The following is a 13559-nucleotide window of genomic DNA, read 5'->3' as shown; positions in this document are numbered from 1 at the left end:
TGCCCAAAATCATGTGGCTGACAAGTGTTAATATGGAAACTTGGACTCGGGTCCATGTGACTCCAGGGCTCTTTTTGTTTTAAATTCTCATCCAAGGACATATTCATTGATTTTTTTTTTTTTTTTTTTTTTTTTTTTTAGAGAAATGAGAAGAGAGAGAGTGAAAGAGAAATGTTGATATAAGAGAGAAACATTGATCAGTAGCCTCTGCATATGCCCCCACCGGGCCAGGGGTTGAACCTGAAATCTAGGTATGTGCCCCAACTGGGAATAGAACCCACAACTTCTCAATGTACGGGATGACACTCCAACCCACCCAGCCACACCTGCCAGGGCTCCAGGGCTCATTTCTTAAGGCCACACATACTGGCGCCTCCAGAAGAGCCACACGAGGACATGGTAGAGATGAAATCTGACCACGTCTCTGCTGAAAAGGCAGCCCTAGGACAACACAGTGCATTTCCGATCCTGGGGCCTCTCCCGCCTTGACCTTACCACATATTCATCGATGAACTGCCGCAGGTCCCTGAAGCCATGTTTCTCAGCAATGGTGTTGGGGTAGTGGCCGTGTTTGTTGGCCACACTGTATGCCTGTAGGGCTCCCGGGCAGGTGAGCAACAAAGCAGTGAGGTTCTTCAGTCCGTACTTCGCAGCAAAATGCAACAAGGTGGGCAGCTCTTCATCCCTCTGATCTGAAAAAACGTCAAGGAAACTTAATGGGCAGATAACATTGAAGGCAGAGGGCACCCTTGTTCTGGGATTTGAAGCTGGCATGCCTCATATGGCATCTAGCAGACACTCAATCGTTAGTTACTTCTTGGTTGATTGGCTTAACATCTGACAACTTCCTTCAGGGCATCACTGAAGATTATGCCCTCAGATGACAGAAGAAATGATATTTTAATTAATTAGCAAATCTAATAATATCCTACCTCCTTTCTCTAAGAGGATCAGAGAATCCTGAGAAATAATACTAATGCAAAATGTGACTTTCTAAAGGCTTAAAAAGCAGCCACAAAGTACAACAGGAACCATGTTTTGACCTCTGCAAATTTCAGGGTACTTTAAAGCAACTGTTTTATGCTTAAAAAAGAAGAAGAAGAAGCCTGGCCGGTATGGTTCAGTGGTTGAGTGTTCGACCTATGAACCATGTGGTTGTGGTTTGATTCCTGGTCAGGGCACATGCCCAGGTTGCAGGCTCAATCCCCAGGAGGGGAAGTGCAGGAGGCAGTCGATCAATGATTCTCTCCCATCATTGATGTCTCTATCTCTCTCTCCCTCTCCTTTCCTCTCTGAACAATATATATATATATATATATATATATATATATATATATATATATATATATATATGAAGTCCATCTTCATAGCTCTTATTCCCAATTTCATAAAGTATGTCAAGTAATCCTGAGTATGTTGCTTAGTCTTTCCCTGGGCCTTAGTTTTGAACCAGAAAGTATTTCCAGACTATCTTAAAGGGAACTGGAAAGATTAATGGGATGGTATTCAGTAAGGTCCTTGTTTAAAACAGGTTTTGAATGTTCGTATTAATGCAATGTGAACCCTAGGATGCATGTTAACCTCTGATTGGTGAGAAACAAAGTACTGCTGAGAGTCACTGGATCCCCATGACTCCCTCTACCTACTAATAACTGAATACAGCAAGTTAAATTCGACCACGAAACAGACATGAAAAATATTTTTTTGGTCTTGTTTTCATAAAAGTTGACTTCTAAACCCAACAGTAATATTTAGACAGACAGATAGATAGGTGATATATGTATCTATAAATACACATATATGTTTCTGTACATATATATAAATAGATATATATGTTTTTAAATAAGACAAACCTAGCTTCCTGTTCACCAGGATATGATCCTTGGGATGAAGGGTCTGAAAATGTCCCTAGGATCCCACATTGTCAGGCTATGGCATAGTCCTTCCTGAGCCCCAAACTTAAGAATAGAGAATATTAACACCTGCTGGAAGTGATGCAAGAACACTCCATAGCAGGACAACGGGGAGAGGCAACAGGAGATTGCCCCCAGGAGAAGGACTTGAAGGCAATCTAACCTCATCCTGTGGTTCTCTTAGGCTATGGAAGGATGGAACACAGACAGAGGGTAGCCAGGACGCGGGTCCCATTGTGCCGTGCAACTATGGCATGAAGGAAGAGTGGTGTCCACAGAAGCACCATAAGAAGCCTCCTGTCCAGCGGGCCAGGCACCCTCCCCATGCAAGTGGTTCTCCCAGCTCCAGCCATGTCACACATGCACCCAAGACTGCTCCTTCCTCATCAAATATTTGTTTTGAGCCTACAATGAGCCACCAAGCACAGTCCCAGCCCTCACTGAGCTAGCAAAGAAGACAGACACAGCCGAAGAGCACTAGGACAGTGGATAGCCAACATGCTAGGAAAGCCCCCAGCACGTAGATGAAACCTACTGAAGGTTCCAGAAAAAAAGCGCAACCTAAGCTGCTACGGGGAGATGAAGAGAATGTAGCCAGGCAAAAGGCAACCAAGAAGAGCCAGAAGAACTGTATTCCTGAGTCAAGGTGGCAAGAGGCAGGGCAGAATTTTCATTAGGCGAAAGGAGTTCATACCTTCTGTAGAGCAGAGGGCAGAAGCCAAGGGAGAGAGTAGAGAGAAATGAGAGCAGAAATGCAGCAAGAGCCCTTGGGAAGAATTTTGCAAGCAAGCTAAGAAGTTTGGACTTGTGAACAAAGGTTTTTTAGGAAGGGGGTGTGGTATTCAGATGTATAATGTGGAAGAATCTCTGGCTAGCCAGTGAGGAATGAATGCTTCTCAAAGGAAGAGCTGTATAGCAGGAAGCCGTCAGATGTATGGGTTGACTCTATACTGAACCAGCAAACTGGAATCACCCATAGATGGCTTCTTGAGGTTTGACTGTTGGCTTACTTGTCATCATATCTTCTTCTTCCAGCTGGTTGATTCCAAAGAGGTGCAGTCCACTTGCGGGGATGTTGTTCTTCAGGGACTCAGTGAGCAGTTTATCGAGCGTCTCTGTGTTGTAGGGCACAATTTTAAAGGCCTGAATACAAAAGTGAAGACAGTCAGATTTTAAATCAAGCTATTCCCACCCAGCAGATTCAAGGCTGATAAACCATGAGCTGAAATTACATGTCCAGAAGATTCAGGTTTCCTTTCAACATCTTTACCTGACACATGAATTCCACAGGATTCGCAGCATTGGACAATAAATTCCCGATTTCTTCCATGTCAGTGTAATAGCTGATAATGGCTTCGCACACCACTAAGTCCCCGGAATATATCTTCAGAGAAACATTCCCAGAAGAAAGGGCTGAACAGAAGAAAAGATACTATAAAAGTGCCCGGGAAGAACAAGTGTCCAGGGAAAAGTGTTTATGGATTCATCTTAATGGTGAAGAAATTAATTGGGGGCTGGAAGAAAGATCTTGGAGGTGAGCTGGGGGTGGGGAAGTGAGGGAAAGGACAGAAGCAGACAAGGAACAGACTAGCACATGACAGGGCTCAGAGTCAGAGGAATTATTGTCATTGGGTCTGAAATTTAATTTTTGAATGATTTTCATGTTTGTTCAGTACTATAGGTCCAGTGCTGCAATAAACAGGAAGAAGAGTTGAATTTAAAGAAATTTATATGAAGGCCAGTGGTTGCCAGAAGGTGGGAGGGATCCTGGTAGAAACTCCACACTTGGCCACATCTGGCCAGTAGAACTGATTCACTGCGCTGCTGTCATTACAAAGAGCTCTCCCTGCGTGCTCTCTTCTGCACCACAGGAAGGGGTTTTGAGGGGAAAAGAAAAAATTAAAAATACCCCAACCACAAAGATTCAAGTCATAAAAGAGGAAATGCGACAAGTAGAGAACATGGAAAAATATTCAACCTCACTAGTAATCAAAGAAATGCAAATTAAAACAATGGGCTACTTTAAAAAACATATCAAATTAGCAAAAATATTTAATGATAATGATGATGGTATAGCAAAATAAACTTGACAGTAGCAATATTTCAGAAAGCATTATTTTCCAGGATCCTTAAAAATACCCATTATTTCAGAGATTCCATCTGGAGGAAATAATCCTAAATACAAAAGGAAAAAACAACAACACATCTGCTAGCTAAGGATGCTCAATATTTATCATAATTTAAAACAATAAAAATACAATAAGAAATCAGAAATTACATAAATATGCAACAATGAGGAAATGAAAAATTAAAAGATAACACTTATTTTCAACTGAGTATCATGCAGCTTTAAAAATTATGGTTAGCCTGGCTAGCATGGCTCAGTGGTTGAGCATCAACCTATGAACCCGGAGGTCATGGTTCAATTCCCGGTCAGGGCACATGCCAGAGTTGCAGGCTCGATCCCCACTGGGTGGTGTTCAGGAGGCAGCTGATCAATGATTCTCTCTTATCATTGATGTTTCTATCTCTCTCTCCTTCTCCCTTCCTCTCTGAAATCAATAATAAAATATTTTTTTAAAAAAAAAGTATGGTTATAAGATACAAGCCCAACACAAGGAACTGGCTTTATAAATTATGGTGCATCTAAACAATGGCTTACCTTGCAACCAGTAAGCATCATGTTGTAAAAGAATATTTATTAATGTGGATAATGAAAGTGGGTTATGAGACAGTATGAAGCCATGTACATAGATATGGAAAAATACAGAAACCAGTGATTTCCTTTGGGGTGGGCATATGGGTAATTTTCTACATGCTTTCCTTTATGATTAATTTATTCTTCATTTTTTCTGTATTGAACACACATTATTTTTGTAACAGAAAATAAATGTGTTATAAAATGGAAAGTTATGCCCTAGCTGGTTTTGTTCAGTGGATAGAGAGAGCATGGGCTCACAGACTGAAAGGTCTCAGGTTTGATGCCAGTCAAGGGCACATGCCTGGGTTGCCAGCTTGATTCCCAGTTGGGGGTATGCAGGAGGCAGCAGATCAATAAATCTCTCTCATCATAATATTTCTATCTCTCTCTCCCTCTCCCTTCCTCTCTGAAATCAATAAAAATATAAAAAATAAATAAAATAAAATAAAATGGAAAGTTACAAAGTCCATGTAATAGCATGGGGGAGGGGAGAGGGATGGGGAGAGAATAAATATAAGATTACATAAAAAGAACAGAATATCAGGTAATAGATACTACTGAAACAACTATGTTTTTAAAAATTGTGAAAAAGGCCCAAAAGATTCAATGGTGGCCTGATGACTTTTTTTTTTTTTGACTTTTCTCTAATTTCCAAAAAGTTTAATATGTTAACTTTCTAATGATAAAAATTTTAATATAGCCATTGTCCCCCCACCCCCATCACACATAGATGTTTCTGCCATTCCTTTTCCTTTAAGCAGAACATGACAACCAAATCCAAATCTGGGCTGACACTTTGCTCAGCTGCTAAATAAAGACAGACAAGGAAAAGAAAGCAAGAGGGGGCCTCTTCCCTGACATGATGCCTAATCTCTGGAGGTACCGGGGGCAACTTACCAGGGGCCTTCACGGAAACGGTGTACTCATTCTCCAGCTTGCCTTCCACTCTAATGGAGGGAGAATCCTCTGGAGAAAATTCTGCTTCTGTCGTCACTCTCTCATCCAGCTTACATTTCACAATGACGTAGACAGTGGTTTCTGCCTGAAATGGGACACCAGTCATCAGCCCCTTTCCCTCCTGGGTGCCCTACTAGGGTGCCCAGCCACGGGTCTCCCACTCCCAGAGCCCCAGCCTTATCTAGAGAGGCTGTTCTAGAACAGGGTGGGTCTGCAGTCCACTGTTTGCTTCAGGTCCCAAGGATACAAGTTCCAAAACCAAGAGTAAACATTTATAAACCTTCATAGCAATTTGATGGAGTAATCCTTTGTATGGTGAACCTAATAATTTAAAAACCCAAGGCTTATATTTTATATGTCTTATGATTTCATTTTTATAGCTTTTCTTTTATATTGTATTTGATAAAAGCATCGGTCCATGGCAGAACTGGAAATTTAGAAACAAAATATCAAAAAGTTCTTCACCACAGACAGCTGGGGAAGCACTGTTCTAGACGAGTCTTGCTACCCAAAGTGAGGTCAAGGGACTAGAAGCAGTGGCTTCCCCTGGAAGTCTGTTATAAATGCAGATGCTCAGGCCCTACCTGGACCCACTGAACCAGAGTCTGCATTTTACCAAGACCTTGGGGGACGCATGCACCTTATAGTGGGAGAGGCACCTGCCTAGAGAAGCTCTTTTGTTCTACAACTGAATGCTGTTCGTGGAAGGACAAAAATAACTTACTGGGGATTAATTTTCCAAAGGCACTGAGCAAATTGAATAGCTATTTTGCTTTGCTTTAAGATCTCTTGCTGAGCCTGCCAAACACAATTATCTTGTTTCACTGGTTGGGGAATGGTCCTCCAAGACATTGAACTGGTAAGAATAGCCCCTCCCCTCACCCTCACCTCACCCCCCCAAAAATAAACGTGCAAAGGAGATATTTCTGGCCAAAGCGAATCCCCAAATGTTTATCCTAAGATTTTGCTATAAAGTCCTCACAGTCCCCTCATGACAAAGGCTGTGATTTTACAACAGATGAGGATGGGGCGTGGTCCTGGCTCCTGGGGGCTGCTGAGGCTGAGTGTGAATGTGCTGTGGTTAACCTGACTCCTGCTGCAGGCCCAGCCAGCTGCTCCTCCCAGGGAGTGTGGGGAGCCAGACAGAATGAGTGTGTCTGTTCTATTGACAGTCAGGACCCAACCCCAGCCCAGCTGCCTCAGGACCCAGAGATCTAAAGTAGGCAACAAGGAGCACGAATCCTGGGTTAGTGAGAGCCCCGATGGGAGAAGGAAGAAACGCCTGGAGAATCAGGGAGGCATGCGAAGGGCATCGTTCTTTACTTCCAAACCCGGCACTGACTGGCACCCGCCAGCCTGATCTCAGGATGAGTAGCAGGAAGGAGTGCGGAGCGAACTGCGAGAAGCATGCTCCATTTCAATGGCTGTGTGGCCCTGCCAGTCATCTCAGGCCCGGTGTCACCAGATTCTGATTCCAAGAAAGCTGGAAACACAGATTTTCACGCCTAACTTTTAAAACACTCAGCAGTCCAAAACAAACATGTCTGGGTTCCATCCAGCCCAAGCAGCAGTTTGCAACCCTCATGTAGAGAGAGTCCTTGCCTTGTGACCTCAGGCAGCACGGAAAACCACTCACACGGCCAAAGACACTGGTACTTCCCATTGCCACAGCCTCAAGGAGCTCACAGTGGCAAACTCAGCAAAGGGCTTGTATCCACAGGGAAGCATGTTGCTGCTCTGAGCTAATATAACACATTGTTCATCAGGAAAGGAAAGATCATGAGAAACTATCCATACTACAGTAGACTTCAAATGACAGTGGCCTTCACAAGTCACCTGTTGACTTATGTCCCACCCCTGAAAATGATACGTTATGCTTAGGCATCAACCTTATCCCTTCAGCAAGCACTATTTGCCAGCACATTTAAGCCATCAAGCTCCATGGCACTCACTTGGGCCATGCCAGTGGCCAGTGAGTGAAGAAGGCAGCTCTCAAAATGCCTCGCATCCCTTCCTCCCAGCACTACACTGATGTGGCAGGAACAAAGCTGGCCTCTAACTCTGCGGGTGGCACAAGTGTCCTGCCATGCTCATGTCTGCTGGTCTCCCGCCTGTTCTAAGTTTTGGATCCATGAACTAAATGTCTTAGATTGATGGCACATACATTCCTGGACTTGTCTCTCTTTCACTTCAAAGAGTGAGTTGTGCCCAAGGCCCAGGTACTGGGGTTCCTGGGACAGCTACTATACCGGGAACCCCACAGGAAGGCTGGGATTACACTAAGGTGCAACAGGTGAACCCGACTCCCTTTACTCCAAAAAATGCATCTATTGAACAGCCTGAAAGCCCATGTTCTGACATCAACCCACCGGCCCCAGAAGTGCCTACCCCACAGCGGATGCGGTCTGGCTGCACCACCATCAGGTTCCCAGGTGAAGTGTCCAGTGGCAGGCTCTGCTGCTTCGAGTAGGGCAGGACCTTCTCGTCCTCAGTTTCAGTGTCGGTGACTGAGTCACAGCCAGAATCTACAGAACAGAGAACAATGTTGAATGGGATAGAAGGAAGGAGAACTGATGGGCATGTTCCACACCATGAAAGCCCCAAACATTACCAAATAGGAAATGGTTCTGAATGTTAAACAAATATAAGCTGAAGGGAGTGACTCAGGAAATCATGAAAGAGAACCTAATTATGAAAAGTCAACCACCACGTAGGCCACAGGGTAGGGTGACAGTGAGGGGCTGAGGTGGAGAGGAAAGTCTGAGGCAGACGACTGTCTGAGGCTGGCAAGTCCAGTCTCAACCAATAGGCTTCTGGAAGCTTTACCTCGGGACTTATTGCAGGGCTGCCTTTGGTGGTTGTGAGGAAAGGAGGTTCCTTCTTCTCAAGTTGGGTCAAGAATGGACTGCCCATGCTCGGCCAGCATGGCTCAGTGGTTGAGTGTCAACCTATGAACCAGGAAGTCACAGTTCGATTCCTGGTCATGGCATATGCCCAGGTTGCAGGCTGGATCCTCATGACTAGCCAATGTACCTTCTCCAGAGCCACAGTGAAAAGCAATCATTTTCAACAAATCTTAGATCAGTATAACCACGTTTCAGATCAGTATCACAGCTAACACCTCTACTAGAGCATGCACAGATTCAGAGCAGGTGAGCAGGGGTGTGCAGATGTGTGGGTGATGGCACACACAAGATGGTGTTGAGATGGTGTGAATGGAATCTGCCAGAACTCCAAGGCAGGGGCTGTAAGCCAGGGTCCATCCATTGATAGGATACTTGTGTGCAAGGTTCTGTGTGTGCATGTGTGTATGTTTGCTATACTTTTCTGGAGACAGTTCCCAGATTAAATCAGATCCTCAAAAAGAGACAAATGGTAAAGAATGGTTGAGAGGAGAGGGAAGGTTCACCATCCTTTTCTTGGGCTTGCTGTCTGCATTCCAAAACCACCTTCAGAGCCAGCCAAGTATGTTAGGCACTGAGAGGACATGAGGATGGACCAGACATCGATCCTGCCTTCATAGAGCCCACAATCTGAAAGGGTGGCTGGATGAGAGGTCAGAGTTAGCTTGGACAATCCCTACAGGATGGCCTCCCAGGGAAGGAGTTGGTTTCCTGCAGAGCTTGTGGTGACCCATGCTGGTAGAAAGCTGAGGTGACTGGTGGACATGTCCCCACAGAAAGCTGTAACCACAGGCTTGCACGCTAGACCCCAGTTCATGCCAGCAGAGAGGCTGTGCTCCCACAATCTTGAAGGCTGAGGTGGGGGAGCAGAGCTAGGGATAAGGTCCTAGGCAAGAACCCACAAGACCTACTCAGGTCAGGGGAGGGGCTAGACCTGATATATGTGGTGACAGATGTCTACTCACTCCCCCAGAGTGTGATGGGCATTGAGGCACACAATCCTACAGCTCCTCCCTCTCCATGTTTTCTCCCAAGATGCATTATTCCAGAAGGCCTGGCTGAGTAAGTTCAGATCGCTTTTGTGCAACAGAAAACCAGGCAGAATATAGTGCTAAGAGTTGGGGCAAAGGACCCTGGGAGTTCCAAGGAGGGTAATATTGTTTTTCACTAGGCATCAGCGCTATCATACTCCTTTCCTTTCTAGTCCTGCCGACTCCCCTCGCTCAGTGCTAATATCCCTCTGCAGTCATCTTCCACCTCCCTGCTCTCTGAGCCAAATTAACTGAAGGCCGCCATTTTCTCTGCTGGATCTGCCTTTTCCCACACCCTTCTCTCCTTGATCAGCTACTTTTAAAACATCTCAGGTCCATCCCCATGAACAGAGCTGCACACGCCACCCAAGCAACTCCCATCAACCATGGAGCCTATGAATGAGAGAGTCCAAAAGATCAGGAATAATGAATATTACTCTTCTTAGTAATTACATGCTATCATATCAAGCTTCCATTTTTATTATTAGATGACTGAACATCCCAATTTTTCATTTCTGAGGTTCTTCCTGGATGAGAAAATAACCCTACTGACTTAAAACATTCCATCAGTTACTTAAAACTGCAAAACACTACCCAGAACTACTTATTAGTCCAGAATTGTTTAGATACTCTCTTGACAATTACCTATTCTATTTTAATATACAGGCATAATCTCCTTGGGATAGACCAACTATACAATCTACCATTGCTTCAAAAAAGGAAAACCTTTTTATTTCTTCCAAATTGCTGACCCATTTGTCTAGCCAAAGAGTCAAAGTTCTGGTAATTATAGTTAACAAAAGAATAAAGAAAATATAAATAAGCCAAATGAGAAAAAGATAACAGCAGATATGAAGAATTTTTAGAAACACATTGATGTGATAACTCTCTGCTAAGAATTTTGAAAATTTCAATATAATTTTTATAGAAAAATATAAATTATCTCAAAATACATAGAAACCCTGACTAAATCAATAATCATGGGGGGGGGGGGAAAAACTTCCTTGGTTTTCAAATAAAGCCACACACCGCTTTTTGCATTGTTTTTTAAATTGTTGCAATGATGTTCTCCTTTGTAATATTCATTTTCCTATGTAAGAAAATTATATATATACTAGAGGCCCGGTGCATGAAATTCGTGCACTGGGGGCAGGGGGGTGGGGGGTCCCTCAGCCCAGCCTGTGCCCTCTCATAGTCTGGGAGCCTCATGATCGATTGCCCCAAAGAGGTCGGCCCTGTCCACCCAGCCGGGGCTCCGCGATGGATCACCCCACAGAGGGAGGCCCCTCCCACCCTCTGCAGCACTGCTGCGGGGTACCCTGGGCCTCCCTTTTTGGGGCGATGGATCGCACTGCACAGAGGGAGGCCCTGCCCACCCACCGGACAGTGGCCTGGGCCTCCCTCTTTGGGGCGATCATGGAGCCCCCAGATTGATCAATCGCCCCGATGGCTGGTGGCCTGGGCATCCCTCTGCAGGGTGATCATGGGGCAATGGCCGGGCCCCCGGACAATCGCATTGCACCTGCCTTGGCTGGCCTGGCGCCAGTGGGTGTCATAGCGAGGTGGTCCATAAGGTTGTCCGGATGATTGTTCAGTCAATTTGCATATTATGCTTTTATTATTATAGATAATATGTATTCTTCTAAAGTTTAAAAAAACAATCAAGGGTAGTCTTATTTTACATTAAAGTCATAAAAAATTAAAAAGAGTGATTAAATATGATAACCCACAAATCAAGCCTTATTCTCATGAAAACATGTGATCAAGAAAGCATTAAAAATCAGTTTAGAATAAAGAAAATAGTTGGTGAGAAAAATGGCTCAGCTGATTGTGCTAGAGAAATTCAGTTATTTGGGATGGGTGTGGAGGGGCAGAGGGACTATTTAGAGTCTTCCTAGTTCTCATAAATTCCAAAATTAAATTTAGATTAATTACAGATTGAAATAAAAATCAAATAAAACAAATTCTAAAACTTAAAATGTTGAAAATGTGGTTGAAAGCTTTATCACTGGTTTGGGGATAGATCTGTTCATCTTAAACACATGAAGAAATATAATCCAAACAAGCAATAGAGTTGATGACATGAATTTAAAACTTCATTAAATAAAAATGTAAAAACATAAAAACTCAATCATCCTACATAATAAAAGCCTAATATGCAGAATGACTGGTCACTATGACTCGCACTGACCACCAAGGAGCAGACACTCAACTCAGGAGCTGCCCCCAGCCAAGGCGGGTACCAGTGGGCGGGCCCCCCGTCACCCCGCCGGTCACCCCACAGAGGGAGGCGACCGGTGGCAGCAGCAGGGGGCAGGGCCAGTGAGCGGACAGCACCAGGCCGGCTTAGGCGGGTGCCAGTGGGGGCCCCCCAATCGCCCTGCCAGTTACCCCACAGATCGACCCTGATTGCTGGCCAGGCCTAGGGACCCTACCCGTGTTTGAATTTCGTGCACGGGGCCTCTAGTAATGTTTATAAAAGCATTAGTCATAACAGCCAAATGGTGGGGAAAACCAAGTGCCCATCAACTGACGAATTGTATTATTCAGACATAAAAAGGAATAAAATATAATACATGCTACATTATAGATGAACATTATAAATACATGCTACAATATAGATGAACATTATAAATACATGCTACAATATAGATGAACATTATAAACACATGCTACATTATAGATGAACATTATAAACACTATGCTGAGTGAAATAAGCCAGCCACAAAAAAACCCACACATGTCAGATGATTCCAATATATGATATGTCTAGAATAGGCAAACCTAAAGAGACAGAAAGTAGATTAGTGGCTGCTGAGGACTGAGGAGCTTGGATTGGGTGGGGCGAGGTCAGGAAGTGATAGCTAAAGGATATGGGGTTTCTTTCTGAGGTGATGAAAATATTCTAGAATTAGTTGTGGCAATAGTTGCACAAGCCTGTGACTATACAAAAAAAATTACTGGCAGGAAGAGATTAACCCAAGAACATATGCACATATGCATGACCCATGGACACAGACAATAGCGCAGTGAAGGCCTGGGGGTTGCGGGAGTGAGGTGGAGAGGGTCAATGGGGGGAAAAGGGGAAAACATCTGTAATACTTTCAACAATAAACATACATTTTGAAAAATCATTGAATGTACACTTTAAATGGGTAAGTTGTGTTATGCAAATTACGTCTCAATAAAGCTGTTACCAAAAAAATCTCAGGGCAAATCACAAACTGGTTAAACTTTGAAATAAATATGCCAAGGAACTAATCTCCTTTATATATATTAAGTGTCATAGAAATCTTTTTAAAAACACCCAAAGCCCAATAAGTAGATAATTCACAAAGAAAGAAATACAATTTACCTCTCTCTACACACACACACACACACACACACACACACACACACACACATACACACATCATTCATTATCACTAATCACCATGGAGTTACAAATAAATACAAATAACATATTGCTATTTTACCTTTTCAAATAAGGAAATGTTTGAAGGTGAGGTAGGACAGATACTCACATTTGATGCTGACAAAAGCATAAACTGCTAAGATCTTTCTGGAAAGCCATGTGTCTGTATACCAAGAAAGGGAAAGTCTTTTAAATGTTCAAACCTTTGGCCACATAATTTTACTTCTAAAAATCTCTCTTGAGGAAGAAAATAAGTGTTCAAAATGCAGAGAAAGATAATGAACCAAGATCTCTGCTAAACCATTCTTTCCATCAGTGAAAATCAGAAAATAACCTAACTGATGAAAAAATACTATTTTCCAAGACTTTTAGGTAAAGGTTTACCACATTGTGTGAAGCAAAAAAGGCAGGATATAGAATCATACATCTGAGAGTGTTGGATATTAATTACAGAAAGAAAACTGCATTTTAAAGGGTCAGAAGAAAATGTGTGGTTGGATTGTGCATGGTCCTTCCCTCCCTTCCTCTTTTCTTCCTTCCTTCCAACCTTCCATGTGCTTTCATATTTTCTACAGTGAGAAAGAACCTTGGTAATGGAGCAGGGGGTGAGAAGGAAAGTAGCAACTGAGTGTTGGCTAA

The 13559-nt window shown here is 43.5% G+C and overlaps 1 protein-coding gene across 1 annotated transcript in view; it reads right to left on the bottom strand.

The window, feature by feature from the left end:
- The window catches only part of PIK3AP1 (phosphoinositide-3-kinase adaptor protein 1), a 105449-nt gene that overhangs the window by 39812 nt on the left and 52078 nt on the right, over nucleotides 1–13559 (bottom strand). Inside the window, exons 3-7 of the mRNA XM_080687895.1 lie at nucleotides 7960–8096; nucleotides 5512–5656; nucleotides 3184–3326; nucleotides 2924–3056; nucleotides 496–692 (exon numbers count right to left, since the gene is read on the bottom strand). Coding sequence (XP_080544021.1) covers nucleotides 496–692; nucleotides 2924–3056; nucleotides 3184–3326; nucleotides 5512–5656; nucleotides 7960–8096 — 755 coding nt within the window. The remainder of the gene's footprint in view (nucleotides 1–495; nucleotides 693–2923; nucleotides 3057–3183; nucleotides 3327–5511; nucleotides 5657–7959; nucleotides 8097–13559) is intronic.

Source organism: Plecotus auritus (assembly GCF_963455305.1).
Source record: "Plecotus auritus genome assembly, chromosome: 9".
Lineage (NCBI taxonomy): Eukaryota > Metazoa > Chordata > Mammalia > Chiroptera > Vespertilionidae > Plecotus > Plecotus auritus.
Note: the sequence above shows the minus strand (reverse complement) of the source record. Positions and strands in the feature narration are given on the sequence as shown.